General features: G+C 41.1%; 1 protein-coding gene across 7 annotated transcripts in view; it reads right to left on the bottom strand.

Moving 5' to 3' along the window:
- Positions 1 to 3,772: 3,772 nt before the first annotated feature.
- LOC118121252 (discs large homolog 1-like protein) overlaps positions 3,773 to 21,305 on the bottom strand; it is a 99,860-nt gene continuing 82,327 nt past the window's right edge. For 6 of the 7 annotated variants that reach the window (XM_047342964.1, XM_047342968.1, XM_047342967.1 and 3 more), the window contains 11 exons: positions 20,855 to 20,969; positions 14,693 to 14,875; positions 11,469 to 11,532; positions 10,734 to 10,749; positions 10,200 to 10,241; positions 9,633 to 9,683; positions 9,275 to 9,376; positions 8,604 to 8,776; positions 8,353 to 8,462; positions 7,466 to 7,557; positions 3,773 to 6,644 (listed from right to left, as the gene is read on the bottom strand). In XM_047342964.1, the coding sequence (XP_047198920.1) occupies positions 6,538 to 6,644; positions 7,466 to 7,557; positions 8,353 to 8,462; positions 8,604 to 8,776; positions 9,275 to 9,376; positions 9,633 to 9,683; positions 10,200 to 10,241; positions 10,734 to 10,749; positions 11,469 to 11,532; positions 14,693 to 14,875; positions 20,855 to 20,969 (1,055 nt within the window). In that variant the 3' untranslated portion in view covers positions 3,773 to 6,537. The remainder of the gene's footprint in view (positions 6,645 to 7,465; positions 7,558 to 8,352; positions 8,463 to 8,603; positions 8,777 to 9,274; positions 9,377 to 9,632; positions 9,684 to 10,199; positions 10,242 to 10,733; positions 10,750 to 11,468; positions 11,533 to 14,692; positions 14,876 to 20,854; positions 20,970 to 21,305) is intronic. The other variant, XM_047342965.1, reaches the window with a different exon arrangement.

A 21,305-nucleotide genomic window follows, 5' to 3' on the forward strand; every position in this document is an offset into this window, starting at 1 on the left:
TGTGACGCAAGAAGAAGGAGATTTACTGGGAAGCTGTGGGAGACATCTTGAGACTTGGGGGGGTGACAATTGCTCATGTTACTCTGTTAGTGTTTGTGTATTGTATTGTATCAGCTGCTGCCTGAGTTCTCCTTTCACCAGCTTCCAGAAAACCTCCATAACACACAGTGTAGTAAAAGTAAAAGAGAAGTATTATTACAGAAATTTACTTAAAATATCAGCAGCAAAAGTACTGTGATGTGTCACAGGTCAAATATGTTGAGTTCCACTGGTTTAATCTTTATCTCCACCGAGGAGGTTATGTTTTCACCCCCGTTCGATTGTTTGCAGGATTACGCAAAAACTACTTAATGGATTTCTACGGAACTTGGTTGAAGGATAGAACATAAGCTAAGGAAGAAGCCAGTAAAGTTTGGTGCAGATCCAGGAATTTGTTATCACTTTCTTCAACATTGCAAGATAGGGAATAAAGCCTGGATCTTGATGGAATAAAAATCATTTGGACATTTGATGAACTGATATCTATATGTGTGCACTTTGGTGTCTCCAGATAAAAATCTGGATCTAGCAAACTAAAAGTGGTTTTATAGTGAGGTAACAAATAGGGCGACAGACCTGTAACTACCACCGAGGTGTCGCTGAGATACTGAGGATCAGCAGTTTTACGTGCTGTATAATACTGATGGGCTCAACTTAGAGCTTAGCACATGATTTTTTTATGCAACAGTAAGAAAAGTAACCAGTAGCTGTCAGATAAATGTAGTGAAATAAAAAGTATAAAGTAGCTTTAATGCAGTAAATGTATTAGTTATATCCCATTGGACATATTGGAGGGATTTAAGTATGTAGATTTTTTCATGTACTGTCCTTACATACTTTCAATTTGACATAATTATATTATAGTTTATGGCATATTAATTGTTGTAATATACGTATCTATATATTTGATTTTTCTCTCATCGTATCATCTTTGATGCAGGACTTTTCTTGTCTTCCTGGAGACGGGAACAGCTTAATGACACTAGGATTCCTTATTCTGTTTTTATGCAGTTAGCATAACAAAGTACATGCAGGCAACTTCCAACAGCTGCAAAATGTTCTGCCAGCTTTTGCGCACTTCGAAGCATCTGCCAAATTGAAATTGCTGCATGGTTATGGTCATTAAATATTTCTGCATAGATTTGGTGAAAAACAGGAAGCTAGCCTCATCATAAAAGCTGTAATAGCTCTAAGTATCCAGCCATAAACATTACCTAGTATCGGTGGTAAGACTAATAAAGCTTAGAACATCTATAGTTTAAACATAAAATGGAATGAACAGTGTGTTACTACAGATCAACTTAGACAAGTAAACACTATAAAATGTTTCCCTGCAAATAAGGAACTACAGCTGAACGTCTGGGGGAAGGGATTGATCTCAAAATGGACCTTCGTCGTGGTTCACAATGTTCTCATTACTAAGAAACTTATGAAAACATGGATCAAACTACAGCAAGTTTCTAAAATAAAAGTTTTCTTTAAACTGCAGAACAGACGAATCACTGGAGATTTATATCTTTAACAGAATCTATGCTGAGAAGTCGGTGTCTTTGAAAACTTAATTTGGTGAGTTGAGTGAACTCCTGAAGTGTTTAAAATAAAAACTGATCATTTTAACTTGAATTTACTTTCCTTTTTACTTTTGGTTATTAGAAAACTTTAGTCAGTTTTCACTAAGTATTTGTATAACACAGTGCAGCTAATGCAACATGATGTGAGGAGAAATGCAGTGCAGCTTTCAAATGGTCTCAACTGTGACTGTATAGCTGTTTCTGTAGGGCAGGTTATTTCACTGCAGAGTTTATAACCGGCTGGGGAGTCAGATTGTATTTTTGCTGCAGTAACATCCACAGTGTGACAGAGTGAAGATGACATGGAGGTGGCAGCCGCACCGAGGTGTCAGGACGGAGCTATTCTCCTCTCCTGGTGTGTTTATTACTCCTCCGCTGTCACCACTGCAAAACTGACTTTCTCTAAAATATCCAAACAACTTGAATCTACAGTGAACCCTGAGTGAACGGCACTTTGGTTCATAACAACACTAATTGACCCAGTAGTGTCTGAGTTTGATAACAGTGGTTTACTGCAGGAGATTAACTGTGATTCCCGGATCATGTTAAGTTGAACCTAAGGACTGGACAAACTCAAAGTGTTATGATCTGAACCTTGGACTTGAGATTGTGACACAGATAAATGAGGTTAGACATACGCTGAAAGTAGATGAGATCTCAGGCTTTGTTAACAGCCTGAAAAGTTCAAGAGTTTTCCTACGAGTCACTAATGTTGAAATGTGCCCTTTTCATAATTTCCCCCTTTTGTTTCATATTAATTCTGTAAAACTGTGACTATGTTTCCTGGAAAGAGTGATGCAATTTGGAACAAATTAGATGGAAAGTCATGACAGTGGCTGACGTGCGTGGCAGGTTGGCTGAATATATAAAAATGGGAAAATTGTCTACAAGCAAGTAAGAAAATCATCATATATGACAGAAATAACAAGAAGAGGAAATTATGTGTTTGAGATCCATGCCAGACTATGATGCATTATATTTATTGGTTGTGAAAAATATTGTTAGTTAAGTTGATTTTGTGTCATTGACATTGCATATTGAAAATGGTGTCCCTCAAGGACGTATGTTAGGGCCTGTTCTTTTGTCTTTAAACAAGCTCCCTCTGGGCAACAGCTTAACGATCATAATATCAAGCCACTGGCCAAAAGGTTCCACTTCCCTTGAGGTCAGGTCTTCTTCTGTGTAATGAGGCCAGTGTGACCTCATTCATACTGAACCTCATCCTGCCGTGATGGCCAGTGACTGATTAACTCCAGCGGCAGTGAGTGAGTCTGTGTGACCGAGACAGGAACTGTTTGTGTGTGATAGAGAAAGACTAAGATGGTAAATGATTAATAAAGTTTTGTGTGTTCATGAGTGGATTTGTGCGAAAGAGTGCGAGATTTGTTCAGCCAGAGTTGATGAGGCTGATGTGTGTTTATACAGGCTCAACTCAGAGCACAATGAAAACCTGTGTGTCCAGGGGCCACTAGTGGAACTTCAGATGTGAAGTCTCGCATTAGAAGCTGTTGCTGAACATCATCCTCATCATCATTTGTAAAAGAAAAGTTAACCAGTATTTACTGCAGTCTGTTGCAGTTTTAATTTCCCTCGTCCTCAGTTCCATTACTGGAATATTACTTTTAAAGATTTAAAAACTTTGCTTATTCTTTTAAATGACTAAGCGTTCACAGTAAATTTAGAATGTTCTAGTTCAGAGGAATAGTTTTCTTAGCAACAGTTAGAGAAAAGGTTGAATTGAAAGTAAGTTTGTATTTGTAATTATTACACTGGTCTTTTTACCTAAATGCCGATGTCACAGATGGGGACAATGGATAAATGGTCCTATTGTGTAGTTGGAAGAGTTGTATTGATGTGTATTGTAAACATTTGTCCAGGGTAGTTTGTACAGTGTTGTCAGTGTCTTATCATAACTATTAATAGATTAAAGATGGAGATTATTAAATACACTTGCTATGAACGTAGCACAGATCCGGAGGATTCAGAGTAAAAACTCAACACAAGAGCCATATCAGAAATTCACAGAGTCCGATACAAACCTGCAGTTCAGGTGAAAGTAAAGGAAAATATATTCATATTTACAGTTAATATATCATATTCACATTCAACGACAGAAAAATAAAAAAATCATATGTGGTAATTAGTGGAAGGATTTCAGTAGATGTCAATAAAGACTTTTATTTATTCATTTTTGTACCAAAATAGGCAGTTAGAGCAGGGATAAATATTATAATATGTTAGATATAGATCCATCTCTGTAATAGATTCTTTGCATCAGTGCTTTACTCTAACAGACAGTGGCATGGTCCCCTGGCTAGAAACACACAGCCGGAGTCATACAGAGAGTTTGTTTCTGTCAACTGACAAACACCACCGGTCTACTCGATTCGCACAGAGGAACACACGAGGAGGGGGATTGGAGTTTAGCTGAACATTCTGTGAGGAGATATTAAAGCTTTTGAAACACACGTGGTCAAAACTATCCAGTATGCGGGTCTGGGAGCTACTCTGCTGACAGAACAGGCCTCTCTGTGTGTCTCTGGTCTCCAGTCAGCGTGGAGGAGTTGCCGTGGGGGGTTGAGGGTGGAGATGGGTCGTGGTTGGGCTGACAAGGTCCATACGGGGGGCTGTGTCACCAAAAGCATCTTGAATGTTACACTTGACAACGCAGATTATAGTCGTTCTTTTCCATTAAGCTGCGGTTTTGACTTCACTCTCTTTTAGCTCCGTTTTTGGTCACCACCGACTCCTGAGGGGAAGATTTAGCTCTTCAGTTGCTAAATGCTAAATGTGTCCTCTCTTCAGGGCTTTCAAACCAGTTTTATAAAGCAGAGAATCAGCTGAAGGACAAGTGAATGCGTCACACATCTATAAATACCAGAGAAACACTGGGACGGTATCAGACCTGTGACCCTAAGATACTTTTATGAAACCAGCCCTCATTAGTGCAACTACAGTAAGAAGGAAAGCTATACCGATGATGCTGATGATTATGATCGTGATGATAGTGTTGAAGAAGATGATGATACTGTTCAATGCTCAACTAATGTCACGTGAGTGTGGAGAGGAAAGGAGACAAGAGGACAAGAGGAGGAAAATGAAGGCGCGAAGAAGAGAAGAGGAGGATGAGGAGGGAAAGAAAGGCAGTGAAACATTGTGGGATTTACTCAAGTTTCTTTATCAGAGGATCTGTGCCCGTATTTATCAAGGAGCTAAAAGTTAAATTTTGAATTTAAGTGAAAGATGAATCCAAAAATCATTCACTAGACTAAAATATATTTTAATTTCCTCTGACATAAAGTATCTTATACTCTTACATACAATAGTTTTAGTGGGATTGTACAAAATACTATTTTTGTCACGATGAACAATATCGAGCTCAAGCAACATGATTACATGTTATTTGGATTTGATTTGAACATTTAATAAGATTTTACATAACTTTTTCTTCTACTTATTATCTCCTTCAACAGGCTCAGGGGTACGACAAGAACACAACTAAAAACGATTGATTTCCACTTGTCAGTGTGACACTATATTCTATTTATTATCTTTTTTATTATGTAGAGATGTAGAGTATCGACCAGCAGCAGCTTTCACTACCTGATCAGTTTGGGTTTCTTTTGATCATCACAGGAGATTTCCCTCATTTATATATTTAAATTAATCATTTAAATTACGTTTTTGCAGAGTAAAATATGAAATAGTGAAATACAAGTATCGGATTTCCGGCAAATGTAGTTTAAATACATGTCTCTAATTGGCCGTTTCTGCTCAGAGTAAATGAATCATGTGATCACTTGAAAGCTGCTCTTTATGCAACTTTATGCAACTATTTCACCTTTAAATAGCAGCTTTAAAATCCTTTAGATGTCCCACTGACTTTTCTTTTCTCACCGCTCCGCCTGTTCCTTCTCTCCTCGGCTGTGGGCTCAGATGTTTTCGGTCATTCAGCTTCCTGTACCAATTATCAGTCTTTCAGGATACATTGATAAATGTGTCCTAATCTTTACTTACAGCGATTTAAGTTTTTATTCTTAAATATATACTCTTACTATATTCTCAGAGAGTTGATAAATAACGGCTCAGGGCTCCACAGGGGCTCTTCCACCATTATGAGGCTGATGTGTTTCTTTTCGGGCCTTCAAAAACAATAACATCTATTCTATCTATTTAAATTCTGATCTTAGAAATCTTAAATAACTTCATATTCATATATATTTAGTTTCTACATCTCTTAACCGTAAATGTACGTAAAGTTTCCTTTTGGCCCTTGATTCCAAAAGGTTGGGGGCACATTATAAAGTTTTCACCTCATATTTAAAGTCTGACAGAGGAGAGGATGGAACGAGGGATGGGTTATGAGAGATAGAAAGAAAAAGACGAGGGAGAGAGAGAAACTCTAAACAGGAGTGATGCCATGAGGAAAGACGGTCCGACAGGAAGAGGAGATCAAGTTTTCTCCCAAAAACATGCTCTTAAAGCTACAGCGTGCAAAAGTCTGCCTCTTGGTGACAATATTATCATTACAAACCCATACATTGATGCATTACCCTTCATTAATATGAAAACAACAACGACAACAACAATAAGAACAACAATAATGAAATCAAATCAGATAATGGTACATGTCGCCTTGATTGGAAACCACCTCCTTAAACATTAAGGAACCGAGCTGTAGGAAGATCCACCAATAGGCTGCTGGACAGACTTGAGCTCCTCCCTCTTCAGGAACTGGCAGTCCCAGATAGTCCCAGCCCTCGTCCCAGTTCATGTGCTCGTGTGAATGTGTGTGTGTGTGTGTGTGTGTGTGTGTTCGTCGTGATGAGTGCACCGGAGAAAGAAAGAGAGAGAGGAAGCAGGCTGATAATAGAAAATTAGAGAAGTAGGAAGTATTGAAAGAGTGATGTGTGTGTGATGTGTTTATTCAAAGTCGCTCCTTGGTTGGTATCCAGATGTACGGACCGGACTGCTCCTCCACGATCTGCTTCACCTGCGAGTAAACCTCCTCTAGAGACGAGCCCTGGACGATTCCTGCACAGAGACACACACAGACACACACACTGCGTCAACTACACAACAAACATTTATATATAACACACGGAAAATAAACTATCATCAAAATCTCCATTATATGAGATGTAGCAGAAAAGGTCATTATTATAATTATTAATAGAAATAATACAATACAATTTAGTGACCAACTACAACAACAGGAGAGACACAAAGCAAATGTAATAAAATAAGGAATAGGAGGAAAGCAGGTCATAAAGTTTGTCTTTTTTAGATGCGTATGCGTATGTGTGTGTTTGTGTGTGTGTGTGTGTGTGTGTGTGTGTGTGTGTGTGTGTGTGTGTGTGTGTGTGTGTGTGTGTGTGTGTGTGTGTGTGTGAGTGTAAGGGTTTTTATGTGGAAGATGTAAAAATGTTGGCATGAATCTGGACAAAGGTGCGGCAGCGTTGCCAGATGAACGTCTGTATAATCAATATTGCCAAAATTCACATAATGTATGATCAGTTACAGTATTGACAGTATTAGGAGTTAATATAATATAATAATAATCAACAATTAGATGTGGGGCTTGAACTTTCTTAAGCTCAGGCAATTTTCATCATTGTGTTTTTTAATGTGCTGTGATTTGACACATGGTATATTTATAGTTATTTATAGATTTGGTATATTTATAATAATAATTATTATTATTTCATAACTTTGTATGTAAAAGTGTTGCTGCTTTTGATTGTGTGAGAGCTGCGGTGGGAGCTTTCTCTGCTTCAGGATCTTTGCAGCTCATGAACTGGTTTGTGGGATAAGCAGCTCTGGCTCGTGCCCGTGTGGTCCCGTGTGGAACTGACCAGAAAAGTACTCTGTGAACTCCTGCTCCAGTTTGACCGCTCGGTCGAACGTCTTCCTCGCCTGCTCCTCGGTGAAGCGCTTGTTCATCTCTCTGGAGACAGACCAGGGTCACAAATCATTACTGAGACGTAACGTACACTTTCATCATCACATTTTACAACAGCTTCTTCCACGAATATGAACCTTTAAAAACCTCATTGACCTCAGTGTAAAGTTCAGCAATGGTCCCATGATATGATGACTTTTAACCTTTATTACAGTGGAACTGCAGCAGTGCACGGGGGTAAGTTAATGAGTGTACATTTATCTAAGAGTTTGGTTCATAGGACACTGACAAATGTGTCAAATGTAAATTGTGTCAGTTTAACTTGATTTATTTCAATTTCTGTCAAGATTAAACTTGTGAACAAACAAGCAAATCTACATGAGAACTCGTTTTGTAGTTTGAAAGTAGCGATGCCATTTTCCCTTCCAGACACAGATTCCAATACATTGACTTGATAACTGCTCCCGCTCAAACCAATTGCAGTAGTTGCCAGTTGCTGTGCACTGGGAGTCAATTAGTGGCTTGTCCTGGAGCTTTCGACCATATGTCCTTGTCTTCATCAGCAGACAGGAGCCTGTTGGGTCGTCCCAGAACTGCTCCTTCTCTCATCCATGTTAAAGTTCTTTGACTAGGACAGAGTGATATGGACAAAAGCTCCTGAGGAAACTACTAAACTGACCTTTTGATGGGATTGTTTTGCAAACCGCTGATTCCAAGGTCAAGAATGAAATTTCAAGCTCAACATTTGAGAAAGTGAAAAGTTAAACCATGTGATGTGGAAAACGTTGCCACTAACTGGACCTTATGGTGAGATTCACTGGTGTTTTGAACGTTACTCACAGGATGTTGTCGACGTTGCGTGGGCTAATGAAAATAGCGACGGGATGGAGGCCTGCCATCTGGAGACGCTTTATTGCATTCCCTGATACGTCCAGTATACAATGTTTACCCTGGTGGAGAGACAGAGTCAGACAGAGAGAGAGAGAGAGAAATCATTAAGCTTCTCTGTGTATTCTGTTCTCCATCGATCCCTTCATCCCGTCTCCTCTGTCGTTTTGTTCCTCCTCGTGTCACGACTCTCGGCGTCTCACCTTGTCGGCGACCTCTCGGACAGACTGTATGCTGGTTCCATACAGATGGTTGTTGTACTGTCCGGCCTCGATGAATTTATGCTCCTGGATCTCTTGCTCCATGAGCTCTCTGGAGGCCATGAAGTGGTAATCCCTGCCGTCCACCTCGTAGTCTCGCCGCGGCCGCGTCGTGTCTGAGGATCAGTGGTTTTACACATCATTAAAAAATTGTTACATATCAGGTCCTTTCTGTTAGTTTTGCTTTATGGAATTTTATCATGTTGCTATTATTCTCAGTTTTTTTATCTGTCAAATTGCATGAATTTGTATAAAAGTCTATCAGCTGATTCATTTTAATATTTGACTTTAACTTTCGATTCACAACTCGTCTCTGCTGCCTGTCAAACAATGAATCTCTTGAAAGTGTCTGGATATTGTTCCAAGTGAAAAGTGTACGATGAAAATGTACTTGTCTGCTCTAATCTGAACTATGTGGGAAAGTTTTGCTTAAAGCTAAACATCAACTTTAAGTGAGTTCGTAAAAAAAGTGCTGAGAAGCATAAAACACAAACATCTCAGGAGGCGTCAGCGTCTGTTACAGCATCATAAACATGATTAGACAGTTTTCACAATGTGAGTGAAGGTCAACATAGGTGATCTATACGTTCTGTCGGTTCTTATACGAGACTCACGTGGGACGCACGAGCCAAACTTGTCAGGGAACTCAGAGATGAGGTCATCGTTGACCCGATCTTTCATTGGTCCGAGCACGATGACCGGCCGCGTGTAATTAACTGAAAAAGAGAAACAGAACCACGTCAATACACACAAAGACACACATTGAGATGCCAACACAACAACATCCACTTTTCTCCTTTTAATCATGTTTAAGTCACTTTGAAGCTGCACTAATTATATTTATAAATGAATAATCATGTTTACACTGATTAATACAGGACGATATATTTAGAAAATGTTTTTATCAATGTCCATGATTGACAAACACAAAATGATTTAAAATAAAATGAGAGAATTGGGTGAAGCACTGACCTTCCTGCTGCATGACAGGTTGGTAGGTGAGTAAAACCTCCTCCTGACCGGCTGAGTGGACAAACAGAGAGGACACATTCAGAGGAGCAGTGGATGAGTCACATCAAAACACAACCTCGTCCTTTTCTACTTTTCACTTTTGGCTTCATCAACAGCTCTGAAAAATCAGGCTGGAGAAGCACACACACACACACAAACACACACACACACACACACACACACACAAACACACAAGCACACACACGCAAGCACACACAGACACACACTCACATGTCTACATATATGCACCCACACAGCACATAAAAAACACAATAAGCACAACACACAAATACATGTTTATGTGTACATGTATGCATGACACTCCCACAATGACACACAGAGACACACACACCACGGACAAAAAACAAAAAAATAAGAAGAGAGAGAAGAGAGAGAGAGAGAGAGAAAGAGAGAGAGAGAGAGAGAGAGAAGAGAGAGAGAGGAGAAAAGAGAGAGAGAGAAAGAGAGAGAGAGAGAGAGAGAGAGAGAGAGAGAGAGAGAGAGAGAGACATAAGGGTCTAGACTTACAGGAACTACTCTCACTATCGCTGGTGCCAGAGGTTACCAGCTCTGGAAGGACAAGACAGGTCAGAGTCAGCAACACAAACACACATACATACAAGCACACATACAAGCACACAGAAAACACACACACACACACAGTCTTTCATTCTTTCTGTTTCACATTAACACACACTTCGATCACTATACATAAGATGCAGCACTTGTCCAAAAGTAGGATTTATGTGTGTAAACGACAGCACAACTGAATACTTCTTCTACTATATAATAAAGGACAAATGTTAACAGTGCACTCTGGATACTGTACTTCCATACATTTGCAGGACTAGGGAGAAACAGGTTAAATAAAAAAGAAAACGAAGTTGAGTACCATACTAGTACATATGAAGACTTAAGGATCCTGCAGCTATCAATCGAGTATAAGGGCTTGTCTGAGAATTAGGGATTAAACAAATATCCTGTAAAACGTCCCTCAACATCATGTAGGAGGTAAAGTACCGGAACTGACCAGCAGGTGTCCCTGATGGAGGAGATACCTACCTTTATCATCCTGATCCTGCAGAGGAAGAGAGAGAGAGAGAGAGAAAGAATTAATCATCACACCCAAGATGATCACAACAGAATCTTAACTGTTATCAACAGAGGCCATATTTAAAAGCTCATGGGCCCCCACACACACACACACACACACACACACACACACACACACACACACACACACACACACACACACACACACACACACGAGTGAGACTAATTGCAGATTTCTCAAACTGTTGTGCCGGGGGGTAGGCATGTATGTATGTGTGTATGTGTGTATGTGTGTGTATGTGTGTGTATGTGTCTGTATGTGTGTGTGATATTTTTTAATTATCAGCTCTTCACCGTGCTGAGCTGCTGATTCACAAGGTGCGAGGAAGCAGAGAGCGAGCTGACACCACAGTGATATCAATAGCTGGTGTTAGACTCGTGTGTCAGCCCACGTCATCACGATGTGTGAGTGAGATTAAAGTCACGTTGCATGTGAACTCAGGCAGGAAGTTTCCAGATCAAAGAAATAACTTGTTGCTATTTCTTTTAAGCCTTAACTACTCGTCGGTGCTTTCTTAAGTTGACTGGATTGATGACGAGACCACAACAAAGGATTTTACAGTGAAAACGAACTTGATGGTTTCGGAGAGGTTGTTTTTCTCCTGTGCCGAATTGACAACACTCCAAAGTCAGACGCACGCTGGTTCTACAAACCAATCAAAGATCTGACAAGTCACCACTCACCGATCTGTCCTGAGACCTGGACACTCTGACCGTCTTTAACCTCGACCTCTCCTTCTTCTCTGCCCTGCGGGACGGAGACGGAGAGACAGGAGAGAGAGACGCATTTAGAGACATATTGAGAGACGACAGATGCCAACAAAGACAGGATGACGTAAAGAGGAAGGAGACAGAAGGACAGAATGTCTCAAGTGACAGCTATAAGAAACATCGGTGATCAAACGTGTGAACTTCCTTCAACACTTAAGACTTTTCATTTCATTCAGTGCTTTCAGGTTCGTACTGTGACGCTTTAAGCCTGCGAGACTCTGCCCACACAACAGTTATTGTTCACACAGAGACTGAGGTTGAACTCTGTTTGAGAAGGGATTTCCATCTGAAGCCTCTTTCATGTTTTGAAAGATCAAAACTGCAAAACACAGAATCATCCTGATGTTTTTAAAGAACAAAAATCTGCCTCCCTCAAACTGTAGAACTAGGTTAACCTCAGAACTAAAAATATACCATCCTACAATATATAATTTCGTCCCTGTCTGTATTTAAAGTATATTTTTGGATCTACTGTATCTCATCTGTGAGGTTTCTGCCGAGCAGTGGGAGGCGGCTGATTGAATTTCGTGCAATTTGACGTCCAGATGTGATGTAACTTGACAGAAAAGAGCAGATCCATGTCCACGAATCTGAATGTCCTGTGATTAACTTATCACAGAGGGACAAGAGACAGAGAACATGACGTCAGCTGCAGCGTCGCGGACCAGAACAGACGCTCTGCTTTCATACAGCCTCTGCTCGCTCCGGCTTCCGAGACATTTTGGTCTCCTATAAGTTTAAAATTAGATTTGTCACTTCCAGTGCGGGACCATTTCCTGCTGGCGATCATGTTCGCTGCTTGAATTTCCAATAAGCTGGATGTGCAGCGTCTCAGTTGAGGGACCTGTTTGCTTCTTGAAGCCTCATTTCATAATTTAGTCTGAAAAGTCAGATTTATTTTTGTGCTGAATTCGTACATAATGCATGTGAGTAAACAGAAAAACAACCGACGGGGAAAACAAAGCGGCTGCATTGTCGTCCACAGCAGAAATTAAGGTAAAATGTTGGACGAGCTTCGGTTTAAATCCCCGACGACAGCGCAGCTCTGAAAAATAAACTTTACATGACTGCATCAAAAAAAGGGCCATCTTTACTTTTACCTCTCCACCCTCTTCCCTTACTTCCATCACTCCACTCCTCTTTTTTTCTTCCATTCAAAGAATATAATCAAAATGTAATTTCCAAGCAAAAACCCACTGGTTATTTTACTTAGGAAGGAGAGGAAGACGAGGAGGAGGAGGAGGAGGAGAGAGAGGTGAGGAGAGGACAGGCAGCAAATTAAACAGAAAGAGGAAGAGAAGTAAGAAGAAGGACAGGAGGATGAAGAGTGGAAGACAGGGAGAGAGCACAAGTGGAGAGGAAGAGGGAAAATGGGAGGAGGATAAGATTTGGGATGGAGGGAGTGGAGGATGAGAGGAAGAAGGGAGTAGGAGGGGAACAGGGGAGGAGGTGGGAAATTAGACGGAAAGGTACAAGGAAGGTTAGGAAGAAGAGAGGAGCAACAGAATGGGGAGGAGGAGGAGCAAGCAAGACAAAGAGTAGAGGTACAGAAGTAATGGGGGATGAGGAGTGAAGGGGAGGAAAAGAAAGGAGGACAAGAGGTGGAGAGGAGAGAAAGAAAGAGATGTGAAGGGAGGAAGATAAGAGGAGAGGAAAGGAGAGGAGCGGAATAAAAGAGAACAGGAGAGAGACAACCGAAGGAGAGAAGTGTGAGGAGAGCTGGGAGAAGAGAAGGAGGAAGAAGGAGGAAAAGGAGGACAAATGTAGAGGTTGAAAGGAGGAGAGAGGAAGAGGGAAAGAGCAGAATAGAGGATGTGGAAGAGGAGGATTGAAAGTAGGAGAAGAAGAGGAGAAGAGAAGGAGGAGAAATGAGGAGGAGGAGGTGAAGGAAATGAGAAGGAGAAGGACGCTTAAACATCTCATATAGAAAGACTGCATGGCTGCTAATATGATTATTAACCTCACATTCATGATACCTCTAATAACAATGAAACATTATATTTTAATACTCATCATTTGAACAGCTCCTAATAATCCTACACCTCTGTTGGATGTTTAATATTCTTAAATCTTCTTATACATCATATTTTAAAACCTGGGGCTTCAGTAATAAAACACATTTATTCTATTAGCCCAATGCACCAACCCCTGACACATCCTCTATATTCTAACACCTCAGTCTATTAATACTCCACCTCCTGCACCCCCCGTGTGACAGTATCCCTCCCTTCCATGTTCACTCGCTCCTTCACCTACTCCCACTCTTCCTTGTTCCCTCCTTCCATCTCCCACTTATTCTCCATCACTCTAACACGCTCTCACTTCTCCGCAGAAATGAACATCTGTCTGTCACCTCCTTCTCAGTGGAGGATAGTGAGAAAGAAGAAGGGAGGTGTGGATAAGGGAAAGTTGCCTGATATATTGTATATCATATTGTCTCTGGTGTTGGAGGCACCAAAATTCAATTAAGGGGCTTTTGTGTCAAACGCATTATATGTATGTGAAGTTGTTTCCAATGTGTCCAATGCACGAATCTCCTTTCTGGACCAGGGGAAGGATCAGGGACTTAGAAAAATCTGTTTTCATTTTTCTAACTTTTCCCTTTTCACAGTGTGCGAGGTAGAAACGATGATGATGCTCGCAGGGTAATGAGCCGACTGCAAAACGACACCCTGACGTAAATAGAAGCTAATGTGAAGCTGCTGGAGCTGACGAGCTGAGATTAACAGCTCGGTTGTCTCTGTTTTAGTGGCATGTGAACAGCAACATCACAGAGCCGGTCCTATGACTTGTTTGCAGCATATAGAGTATTTACAATCCTACTCCGATCAAGTCAGAGAGGGATGAGATGTCAGAGAAGTGTCACATTATATCTGAACTATTTATGTTTTGCAGAGTGGAGGTGAGGCTTTTAAAATGTGAACAGCAGCAGTCGTGTGAGAGGAGCAGGGAGGAGAAGTCCCAGCAGCACTGATGCTTTTAATATGATTAAATCATGATCATAGATCATAGATAAGGTAAATGCTGAGGAGCATGTTGCGTGAGAGCTGTGACAGACTCGACAGCCCGACTGAGCTCTCAGTTCAGAATCACTGAAATCCTCTGCCTGTCCCAAAAAAAACCCCAATAACTCTGACCTCCTGCGGCTGGGGATGACCCCGACTTCGGGGCAGTTCGGGGGCGGGGGGCTGAGGTGACGGGCGGGCCACCACTCCTCTTCGCCGGCGCCGCTCACATGGAGGATGTCCCCGAAATGAAACGGCAGGGCCTGATTGGGCGCGCTCAGATCGGACGCACTTCCGTCGTAGTCGAACAACGCTCTGCAGACAGAGAGAGAAGAGTTCACATTAAACAAAACAAAAACACAACTGCAGTTTTTAACCACACCTTTAATCTTAATTTTAGTTTTTTTTTTATATATTCATCACAACTACTGATCATTTAAAACCTATAATAAAGGCTTAGAATAAAATAAATCATCAAAACCAGACAGAAAGACAAAGACATATTTCATGTAAATTGCTGCTTTTCTACACTATTTATTTGTGACCCTGTCTGTGTGTTTGTGTGTGTGTGTGTGTGTGTGTGTATAAGCAATTGTACACATCCACCTGAGTGTGTCGGTCTGTTTGTGCAGACTTGTTTGTCGCTGTTGTGTGTTGACGTGTGTGTTGTGTCTGAACGGCGATCTGTCTCTGTGACCACAGAGCTCAAAAGCTGTACGAAGACCTGGAAAAGTAGGCCAGCAGTGTGTGTGTGTGTGTGTGTGTGTGTGTGTGTGTGTGTGTGTGTGTGTGTGTGTGTGTGTGTGTGTGGGTGTGTGGGTGTGTGTGTGCGTGCAAAGGAACTAGAGCTGAAATAACAGGCCTACCCTAAAGTCCCTACTGCCTTCATCAATAAAACAGAGCGCAGACAGAGAAGGAGAAAACCCCAGAGAGAAAGACATGAAACCAGACGGAGAGGTAGAAACACATCAGTGCAATAAAGAAAGAACATTATAAATTTATCTCACTGCTCAAACGTGTCAATCTCCATTAGAAAGGACCGGACGTGATGAAAACTGATCTAATGAGTCCAGCGTCAAAACCTTAAATCCCTGCACTGGTTAGACTGGTTGGTAAAATGTGTTTGCAATTGGATGGAGCTCGACCACACGAAGGAACAGGTGTAAATGTTCCCACGATGCATTGAGGGTGGATTGTGATCTGATCGACCAAACCACTGAATGTTGTCATGGAAACATTGTGTAAAAACACAAGTGTAAATGCAATTGTGTTGTCAATCCAACAACTATGTGGGCAGCTACAGCCATCCTCTCCTCAGTCCACACGTTATTCAATGAGACCAACCTATTTTTAAATTTTTTACCCATGTAAACCAGAGGAGGGTTAACGTTAGAGGTGGACTGATTTCAATCTGATCTCAATGTGGACACTGGAAACACATATTAATAAATTATGTCATCAGATTAAGATCATTTCTAGATGGAATCTGGTCAGGAAACATCCAATAAAGTTTATATGAATACAAAATGTTCCATTATAGTTCATTTTAAATATTTCCTGCTAGGACTTTCATTGAAAGAACTACTGCATTTAAACCAAAGTAAATATTATAAATTTGTCCTTTAATATTTGACATATTTTCTAATGTTGAGCTGACCTGCTGTCCTCAGCATTAAAGTCTAAACCTGTGTCGAAATTTGAGTTATAATGGAATTAATTAGGAGAGCTCCAGCAGATCCTTCTTTAATCTAAAATGAATTAGTGTCAAATCACATGGTGAGTTCCAGGAAACGTTTATTTTGGAAAATGTAAAATGGCAGCTTTTTCTAGTGAGGAAATGTGTGATTTATTTAAATGGCTCTAAAATAGTAAAAGATGACATGAAGTGCAGGGTTGTGTTTCTGTGTATTAGTGGATCCACAGATCTGTACAGCAAAGGGCGGCAGTCTGTGTGTGAATAACCTCTACTTCCCTCTGTAATGTCGCTGCTCCACAGAATTGATGTTTATCAGAGAAACAACAGCAACAAAGGAACAACAGCACAGATCCCAGATGATTTGAATGATTTTGTCGCTGTAGCAGGAAACACTGATGGAGAGTGTGTAGTGTGTAGTTTTACTATGGCCACAGCGACTGTGTGTAACTGTAAATCAATTACATGTTCTCAGTGTTACCGCCACTTTCAGTCCCGTGAGGGAGAAATCTAATTACTCAAGTTATGGAAAAGACGTTGATTAATCCGGTGGATGTGTGTGTGTGTGTGTGTGTGTGTGTGTGTGTGTGTGTGTGTGTGTGTGTGTGTGTGTGTGTGTGTGCTAACCTGTGGATATGTTATGGACATTAAACGGTCCTTATAGCACAGTAGTGTATCGTCAGCAAAAAAAAAAAACGTCCATTAAAACAAACTGCAGGTTGCGTTTGCATTAGCGGCTCCACAGTAAAGTTTCAGCTGATAACTTTCCTTTCACTCACAATGTGCAGAGTGAAAATACCTCCACACTGCTGCAGCTGATTGATCACGTGTTGCATTTCTGAGGCTGCAGTACTGTAAGTGCGGCTCTAAATCAATTACCTGTTCTCAGCACTGCACACATTTTAATTCCTGTGTGGGAACCGTCTGAAATCTAATTACTCGAGTCAGGGAACACACATTAATTACCGCGGCGTGTCACTGGAATACAATTCCAACATAAATATTAACATATGTTCTACAGAGAATCTAAAGTCGTTGTTATCGTTTGCTCTGGAGCTGCCCCGGCCTGTTAGAGGTGGTGCACAGTGAAATACAGGATTACAATGCAGAGCTACTGAGCCATACAGTGTATTTAAAATAGGACCATAATGGGTGTGAATGTAAAATGAGCAGAAGGGAATAAAACAGAGGACACACACACACACACACACACACACACACACACACACACACACACACACACACACACACACACCTTTCACACAAAGCACAGTCATACACACTGTATGTCACCTTGTTTCAGCGACATTTCCTCTGAGGAAAGGTTAGTTTGTGTCTCACACATTATGCATATGCATGTAGTACAAACCCCCCATTGCAAATGTGCACACACACACACACCAACACACCCACACCACCACACACACACACAAACACACACACACACACACACACACACACAGACACACACAGCAGCCCAGAGCACCAGAAACCCCCAATCTGTCACGCACCAACAGCCTCATCCCGACCAATCAGCTGGCCTGTTGGAGGCTTTTTTATTGTAATATTGAAGTGCTGATTGGTCGTCTCTGGGCAGTAACCGGATACAGGAGCTTCTCATATGACATTGATTCATTATGCGGGTTATTGGTGGGTTACTACATTATTCTTCATAACCTTGGAATGATCCTGGCCTCATTTTGACTCGACTTTAGAGATTATCATTGAGATTCAGCATGTAATTGATTATATTACAGAGGGCGTCAAGATAATTACCTGGCACGTGAAAATGTCCTTATTAAATCTGTGATGATTCACTGGTGCATCGAGTGGTTTTAATATAAATTTTTATATAAATATAAATCTGCTGGTTCCAGGTTTTTCTCTGCTGAGAGGTTTTCTGTGTGTTTCTGTAAGTGAAGCTCTGACAACACAATCAGATGAGTTACCATGACGCTTGAGGATGAAACCGACAGACTCAGGGTCGACAGTGCACAGGGCCTTTCACAAATCTACTTGCCAGACTCGTGGTTCAAAGTAGTTCCTTTAATCTCCCAATTAATCATTGGTGTTTTGTTTTTAAGTGTGATAGACAGAAGCTCCTGCACCCAGCTGGTCTGGTTGTGAGAGGAGACACTTCTCTGCAGAGGAAAACGTGTGTTTATTAACATCAAAGTTAATGTGCACCTGCCTATGAAGATGCATTACAATCTCGACCCTTACAATAATAAAATATTCTCTTTCAGCTGCCTGAAGAGAGAACGAACAACCGACCACAGCTCAATGCAAACAGATTTCAGGTCAGATTCAGCCTCCTGATGGTTGCAGGTGAAATTTGGTTTTCTATCTGGTTTTCGGTCTGAAACTAGCGAAGACTCTTTTCGTCGGATGTAAGAAGCACAGATAACAAACCCTTAGTCGTGTTATAATATGTTTGGTCGGGAAGAAATTAAGCAGAAGTGGTTTTGTGTCTTTTCTGTGAAACTCACTGACAAATGATTTCAGGCTGATCGAGCATGTTGTGCAGGAAACTGGATGAGGAGCTGACTTTGATTTATCTTTGCTCAGTGAACCTGCTCCTTTTCAATAACAACTCTTTGTTTTCAGTTGTTTTGTTTCTTTCTGTGAAATATGTTTCTTAACAACGTGTTTGTGTGACTGCTGGAAAACATCACTGCTGCAAAACAAATGTGATATTTGTTAAATTTCTCAAAGAAGCTGAATAATAATGTTATTCTTTCTGCAGAAAATTTCATATTGCATCATTTCACTTAAGTGGTATCAAAGCAATTCTTTTATAAACATCCTGCTCTTCTGGCTTAATCACATGACGTTTTTTTTTTCATTGTTAAACAAAACCACATAAAGGCTGTGGATGCACAATTAATTTATGCTAATGATGATGATGCCTATGGGTGATTATTAAAAATGTATCAAGGGTGACGGCAAGCAGCTGCAATGTCACGTTTCTTCATATTTTTCAAGTTCAGTTCAAAAAGGGGATTATTTCTTTTAATGGTGGGTATGTGCCAAGTAGGTCAATACAAGTTTTACAAAGTAATGTGGTTATGCTAGCGTAGACACTCGAAGAAAGTAAATTGAACAGAATAAAAAAGAGATATTTCAGTCATATATGCAAATATATGAAATCAACTTAAAACCAGTTTGTTAAAAAACCAATTGACCTGCAAGTCGCATACAACAGCTTCCAGATGGATGAACGTGACCTTTGGCCTCTGGCTCCCTTTACCGACTGTGACCCCGGCCTGCTCTGTTCAGTGAGTCAGCGTGTGTGTGTGTGTGTGTGTGTGTGTGTGTGTGTGTGTGTGTGTGTGTGTGTGTGTGTGTGTGTGTGTGTGTGTGTGTGTGTGTGTGTCTGTGAGTGTGTAGTTCAAGGTGACTGTCCCAGCTGCTGCTGCCCTTTTCCTTCCAGGCCACTTGAACACACAGTTCAGGTTCGATGTTCCATTCATGTGCGATAATTTGTTCATTGAACTTGAAGTTTCAAAGTTTTTGTTTCTCTCTTTGTCAGAACAGAAAAATCTCACATTTATTCGGTGCGTTGGAGAAAAGCAAGTGGACCAAACATGAAAAACAGTGACGCATAGAATAGATGTAATTAAGTGAATGTAATTAAGAATCTATAGACAACGTGCACTTCAGCCATCTTTAAGAAATGTCTTTATTCCTATAAAGTGTTGTGTTGTGTTGTGTTGTGTTGTGTTGTGTTGTGTTGTGTTGTGTGTGCACTTCTCATCTAAAGCCTCCTCTCAGTTTGTGTTCAGGCTGTTGTTTGATAAAGGTTTAACTCCCACAGTCTGAATTCAGTGATCATGGTTTCTCTCTCTCTCTTTTGTGACTTTAACATTCAAGATTAAATACTGTCTTTGGATCATTGACAGAAACCATCACTGATATTTGCTCTTGGACTAAATCCTTTTCAGGTGAATCTCGACCTAAATAAAGTCTCCTTTGTCTCCTGAAAGCCACTGGATTCAATCGTTGGTGTTGCCATTAGAGCTGCTTTCCCCGTCTTTGTTTTCCTCCTTATTGATTTCCTAACAGCGCCAATGTGACTTATGTGGAGCCAGCGACCCGGCGTTTAATCAATATTTCGAACACTGTGATTCTTGTAGAAAAAAGGTTCTTAACAGAGGAAACTAAGGAGGGAAGGGCAATCCAGAGAAGAACGAACAACCGGAGGGGGGGACAAGGACGAGAATGACAAAAGGACAGAAGGAGACACAAACACAAACACACACACAGAGAAATCGAGAGACTTGACGATGGATGTGTTTGTGCACGAGTGTGAGACGGAGGTCGCCAGACAATCTAATTGTGATTTCAGATGTGATAACCTCTCGAAGTGTTTCACACACACACACACACACACACACACACACACACACACACACACACACACACACACACACACACAAATCGAAACAGTCGACAGCTGAGATAAGACCTTACAATAGTTGTGTCACACTGAAGGACACTCGACAGTCAGTCACCTTTGTCCGCTTGGTGCATGTGTGTGTGTCGTGTGCGTGTGTGTGTGTGTGTGTGTGTGTGTGTGTGTGTGTGTGTGTGTGTGTTACCTGACGTAAAGTGTGCGTTTCTGTGTGGAGCGGAGCGACGTGGAGCTGGAGCTGACGCTGCTGGTCATCATCTGTTCCCTCAGGTCATGGATCTTCGCCTCGAAACGACTGTACTCTGCACACACACACACACACACACACACACACACACACACACACACACACACACACAGAGAGAGACACACAAAGAGGACAAACATTGTTGGAAGAATTTAGAAGACAACTTTAATGCAATGCCAGAGGTCTTAGTATTTTCCTTTTTCTTACAAATCTCCTCTAAAAAATAATACTTCCCAAATAGCAAAATTGTTTTGGCCCAGATTAGGCCCCTATCTGGCCCAGATGAGCCCCACATCTGGCCCACATCTGGCCCACATACCACGTTGGATGACGGCTCTTGTTTGCAAGGTCTGGGCCACAAGTAAACCACAGCAATACCACATGTCAACCA

Source organism: Hippoglossus stenolepis, chromosome 14 (assembly GCF_022539355.2).
Source record: "Hippoglossus stenolepis isolate QCI-W04-F060 chromosome 14, HSTE1.2, whole genome shotgun sequence".
NCBI classification, from domain to species: domain Eukaryota; kingdom Metazoa; phylum Chordata; class Actinopteri; order Pleuronectiformes; family Pleuronectidae; genus Hippoglossus; species Hippoglossus stenolepis.